General features: G+C 48.4%; 1 protein-coding gene across 1 annotated transcript in view; it reads right to left on the reverse strand.

Annotated features, from left to right (window-relative positions):
* Positions 1-4,993, reverse strand: part of HABP2 (hyaluronan binding protein 2) — a 57,289-nt gene extending 52,296 nt beyond the window's left edge. Inside the window, exon 1 of the mRNA XM_044274677.1 lies at positions 4,942-4,993. Within this exon, the coding sequence (XP_044130612.1) occupies positions 4,942-4,993 (52 nt within the window). The remainder of the gene's footprint in view (positions 1-4,941) is intronic.
* Positions 4,994-6,000: the final 1,007 nt, after the last annotated feature.

The raw sequence follows: 6,000 nt of genomic DNA on the forward strand, positions 1-6,000 counted from the left end.
TCCTGGGAGCGCCAGATGTGACTGTCCATGGTGGATGGCTCGCTCCATATACATTTGCTGTCTGCTTTTTGCCTCCTGTGCACTGTGAGCTCTGCCTGCTTCTCCTCCCTATCTGCTGCTCCATCTCTCCCTCTGAACTCCCCTCCTCTTCCTCTCTTGTGGGCACCCACGTGACATCTGGTCAAATCTGTTTTTTATTGTTTTCCAGGAAATATAGCTTACACATAATATATGCAGATCATGTACATCATGTATAAACAACACAGAGCAGATGACAGATTACAAATAGCCACATAATCATATTCCAAGACATTTTGGGCTTCCAGGGTATCAACCCGACAATACAGGCAGGTGGACCATTGCAATCACGCAAAACAAATCAGCTTTTCCCTAGATGTATATTTAAGTACTGAATAAACACACAGAAACAAAAACAAATGGGGGTCCTGTCTACCCCGACCTCCTCCGAATCACCTCCTTTCAACACCCTAAGGTGTATTTCCAAGATGACTAGTTCACTTAGAGTTTTCTAGGTACATCAAAGTTATCTCCTTCCCTCCTCATCACATACTTCAACCATGGTTCCCATACCCGTAAATATCTTTCCCTAGTATGGTATGTCCACCCCACTAATTCTTCCATTCTGCATATATCTGCCATTTTTTCATGCCACATCTCTAAGGACGGTGGCTCTTCATCTCTCCATTTTACAGGTACTAATAATTTGGCTGCTGCTATCATGAATGTGGGTAGACACGCTTTGCCCGGTCTGAAGTCCTTCGTGGGTAGCCATAGTAAGACCAGTTTCGGTGAGAGCTTCAGATTCATACAACAGACCTGATTAATCGCTTTTTCAACACCCTCCCAAAATTTCTTCAGCTTCGGGCAAAACCACCAAATATGTGATAGCGTTCCCCTACCTTCCCCACACCTCCAACAAAGATCATCTTGTCCCAATCCTACTTGAAATAACCACTCAGGTGTTCTGTACCATCTAGTGAGTATTTTCAGGGAGTTCTCTTGGATTAAAATGCACTTAGAGAAACCATGTGAGTGTGCTAGGAGATATCTCCTTTCCGAGTCCTCTAGCACACAATCCAACTCTTTCTCCCAAGCTTCCACATAAGAAGGAGAGCTATCACCTCTTTCCCTCATCAGCTGTTTATAAATAAGTGAAATGCATTTCGGGGGAAATTTGGGGAGCAGTATGTATGTTTCTAGCCAGGTAGGTTCCTCCAGAGGTACAAACTTAGACTTTTTAAATTTGGCACATGTGTTCTCGAAGTCCTGTCCCTGAAGGAAATCCCACTTTAAACTATTACTTTCACTAAGGGAGGTATAATATCCATGCGGGGCAGTAGATTTCACTAAATCCCCTACTACTACTCCCGGCAAACCCACGTGACATCTATCAACACGTCATCATCGTCCCCTTCACCACCACTGACATTAGAGATCTAGGAGTAGGCAGCAACAGCGGGGACCACCCTCCTTGGGCTGATCTGGGTACTGTCGTCAGACAGCTGGGTGGCGGCCGTTGCTACCTCCTCTTCCTGATCCGAAGCTAAGAAAAGTCTGAAAATGGATGGGAAAATAATTCCTCCGACTCGAGCAGAGGAAATATGGTGGTGGTGGTGTCTTTGGGGGTGCACACAGCAGAGAGTGAGGAGGGTGCAGATAGAGAGGATGAGGAGGGTACAGAAGAGGAAGGCTGAGTGAGCCACTTAACCAACTCTGGTGCGTCCTTTGACGTAATCGCACTCACCTTCTCCAACTTCCCACATAGGCTCCGGCCTGGTGCACCTGCCCGACCCCTATTACTCCTGCAGAATGGCTGCCTCTTCCTCTGCCTGTCATTTTTAAAATTACCCTCTGCCAAAGTCCATAGAGAAGAGCAGTATTTGTGGAAGCAGGTATATCTATCCCCTCTATCAGTATTTTGTGGAAACAAGTATATAGAACCCCTTAATAAGAATTTGCTGTAAGCCAGTATATCAAACCCCTCAATCAGTATTTTGTGAAAACAGGTAGCGTTTGTCCCTCTGTATAGCTTCGGTATCGCAGCAGAACCGCACACAACTGCTGCACAATACAAATGCACTGTAATATAGTTTCTATGTTGGAAAGTATATTATAAGTATATCGCACCCCTCTGTGTATCACACCTATCGATAGCACACCTATACCAGTCCTTAAAAGGACTTTGTGGCCCTATTAGCCAGCGTTTGGTGTCCCTAACAGCCTGTCCCTGCTCCACACAGCAACCTCTCCCTACACTGGCAAAACACTGAATGTAAAATGGCGGCCAGATCAGGTTTATTTATAAGGTAGGGGGGTGTCCATGTGCTGAAACGTCTCCATTGGCTGTCCTGTACCACCTGATGGATGTGTCATGGGTCAAAGTTCAGCACAATGCAAAAGAATATGACATCACCATATGTTCGCTTGTTCGTCAAACTAGCAAAGTTCGCCGCAAAACGACGGCCGGGCGAACCGCAAGGCCATCTCTACTAACCTCTCGATAAGCTCATCCATCTGGGGCATGTTATATACGCATCGAACTTGGAAACCTTGTTAAGTTTTCGAAAGTCGTTACAAAACCGCAACGTCCCGTCCGGCTTTGGTATCAATACTATAGGACTTTTTAACTCCTCAATGACGACTAGCTGCAACATTAGCTGCACCTCCTCCGATATGGCTTGTCACCGAGCCTCGGGTACCCGGAATGGTTTTAATCGAACTTTCGCCTGAGGCTCAGTGACAATGTCATGCTGGATTATGGAAGTGCGTCCAGCAAGGTCCGAGAACACATCCGTGTTCCGACTAACGAACCCCCTGGCCTCCTGAGTCTGTTTAGAGGGGAGACTGTCAGCAATTGTTACTGTGGCAGCCGCCTCTCTTGCATCAGACAGAGGGGCCTGTACCTCTTCTCCTAGAACACCCGGCCGAGGGCTGTCTTCTGTACAGGTTTCCCTATCTTTCCACGGTTTGAGTAAATTCACATGGTAAACCTGCTCCGGCTTTCGCCGCCCTGGCTAGTGTACCTTGTAGTTTACATCTCCAATTTTCTCGAGTACCTCGTAGGGCCCCTGCTACTTAGCCAGGAACTTACTGTCCACGGTCGGTACCAGAACCAATACCCGATCACCCGGGTTAAAGATCCGGACCCGAGCCTGCCGACTATAGACCCAACTCTGGGCTCGCTGAGCGGCCTCCATATGCTCCCTGACAAGAGGCAACACTGTCTCTATCAGATCTTGCATCTGGGTAACGTACTCAATGACACTTCTATGTGGAGTGGGTTGTTGTTCCCACGCCTCATTGGCCACGTCCAAGAGACCGCGAGGGAGTCTGCCATACAGCAGTTCGAAGGGCGAGAACCCAGTAGAGGCCTGGGGTACATCTCGCACTGCGAACATGAGATAGAGCAGAAGGAGATCACAGTCCTTCCCATCTTTAGACACTATCTTTTTCAACATATTTTTTAATGTTTGGTTATACCGTTCTACCAGACCGTCCGTTTGCAGATGGTAAACGGACGTCCGTAGTTGTTTTATGTGCAGCAACTTACAGAGTTCCCTCATCACCTTGGACATAAAAGGGGTCCCCTGGTCGGTTAGAACCTCTTTAGGAAGCCCCACTCGGGAAAACATCTCCATTAACTCCTTAGCTATAAGTTTGATCGAAGTATGTTGCAGTGGCACTGCCTCCGGGTACAGAGTGGTGTAGTCTAGAATGACTAAGATGTGTTGATGCCCTCTGGCGGACTTCGGTATTGGGCCTATGAGGTCCATAGCTATTCGGTCAAATGGTACTTAGATAATCGGGAGAGGTACTAGGGGACTACGGAAATATGGCTGGGGGCTAGTTATCTGGCAGGTCGGGCAAGACTTACAAAACTCTTCCACTTCTTTGAATATGCTGTGCCAGTAAAACCGCTGTAGAATACGATCCTGAGTTTTCTGCAGCCCCAGGTGACCCTCAAGAACGTGTTGGTGGGCTAGATCTACCACAAGCTTGCGAACCGTAGTTGGTTTACCCGATACAACATATCCTGATGAACCACAAAATGGGGAAACACTGACTCTGCCCCAGGTTGTTGTGTTTCACCATCTACTATTAACACATTTTCCCAGGCGGGGGTTAGGGTTGGGTCCCGACGTTAGGGCGGTACAAAAATTATCCCCAAGGACATTGAGGTCTGCCAATTCAGGACCCAACAGCAAGTCCTCCACGTCTCCCACCATCACACTTAGCGGGGTTGTCTCCCTTTCTTCCACCGAAGTGCCGGTCACCCCTATTGCCGGCACTTCGGTCTCAGGTTCCCAGGGTTCTGGTCTCCCCCCTGAGCCAGGCCACTCTGCTAGGGTTACCCCTGTCTCATGGATATCAGTCACTCTCATAGCAGGCCACAGTGCTGGAAATCCCAGGAAGTCTTTCTCTATTATGAGTTCATAAAGTAGATTTGCGGCGACAGCCACCTTGTGGGTCCATCTACCGGCCACCGTAGTTAGAGACAACAGCTTGTTGGGTAGTCTTTTAAGTCTCCGTGGATGCACATCATCCTGACTTTTCGGGCAGTATACTCAGTGGACCGCATTAGGGTAGCCCTTACTAGGGTCACCAGATTCCCTGAGTCGACCCCCCCTTCCCGATAGAACCCTCCTTTAGATTCCTGGTAGCTTCATAGCGTTCCACCAGGTCCACCATCTCAAGGGCATTGCCAGGAGACACCTGACCGATCCAGTGCTGGAGAGGGTATGGTAAATCCCTCCAGAACATATCGGCCAACATACGATCCAGCAGAGCCGTGGGACTCAGCACGTCAGGCTGTAGCCATTTTTGCAAGAGGTGAAGTAAGTTATAATACTGGGTCCTCGCAGGCTCTGCCGGCTTAAACCCCCACTGATGCACCCGCTGGGCCTGGACCAACACATTTACCCCCAGTCTTGCCAGAATCCCACTTGTAGTCGTCCACTTGATCGTCTGACATGTCGAAATACACCCGCTGGGAATCGGATGCCAGGAACGGAGCGACAAACTCAGCCAACTGGTCACGGGGTAGCTTCTCCCTGATGGCCACTTTTTCGTACATCGCCAGGTAGGTTTCGATGTCATCTGCGGGGGTCATCTTAGGAATCGCGGCACAGGACTGGTTTCCGGGCATCGTGGACACTCGGGGTTGCTCCTGCTGTCTGCAAAGCCATCACATGTTGTAGCAGCAACTGGTTAGTCTCCTGCTGCTGCTTATTAGTGTCACCGCCAGCTCTCTGAGAAGGTCTGGCAAATGTTCTTCTGTACCTCTTGCATGATGTTCTTTGTTTTAGTTTCACTTTGTCATCTCCTTTCCTTCTCCCAGCTGTCACCTATTCACACTAATTGCCTCTCTTTATATTCCCTCCCATACTGCCTCACTTTGCGGTTTTTGGGTTTTGCCAATTATTACAGAAAGTTCATTTTGAATTATTCCTCTGTTGTTAAGCCACTCACTGATATGACTAAAAAGGGGGTAGCTTTTTCCTCCTGCTCGGTAGATGCGCTTAAGGCCTTTTCTAGTATAAAAGAGAGTTTTGCTTCCGCTCCCATTTTGGTACAACCTGATGTCTCTCTACCTTTTATTGTTGAGGTGGATGCCTCTGAGGTGGGTGTGGGTGCGGTCTTATCTCACGGTCCCTCTCCTGCCAAATGGCGACCGTGTGCCTTTTTCTCAAGGAAACTCTCCTCCGCAGAGAGAAATTACGATGTGGGAGATAGGGAGTTGTTGGCTATAAAATTATCTTTTGAGGAATGGCGCCATTGGCTAGAGTGAGCTAGACACCCTATTACCGTGTTTACAGACCATAAGAATCTGGCCTACTTGGAATCAGCCAAGCGTCTGAACCCGAGACAGGCCAGATGGTCTTTATTCTTTTCTAGGTTTAATTTTGTTGTCACGTTCCGCCCTGGGGTTAAAAATGTAAAGGCTGATGCCCTGTCACGTTGTTTTCCAAGAGGGGGGAA

Source organism: Bufo gargarizans, unplaced genomic scaffold (genome assembly GCF_014858855.1).
Source record: "Bufo gargarizans isolate SCDJY-AF-19 unplaced genomic scaffold, ASM1485885v1 original_scaffold_1968_pilon, whole genome shotgun sequence".
In the NCBI taxonomy this organism is placed as follows: domain Eukaryota; kingdom Metazoa; phylum Chordata; class Amphibia; order Anura; family Bufonidae; genus Bufo; species Bufo gargarizans.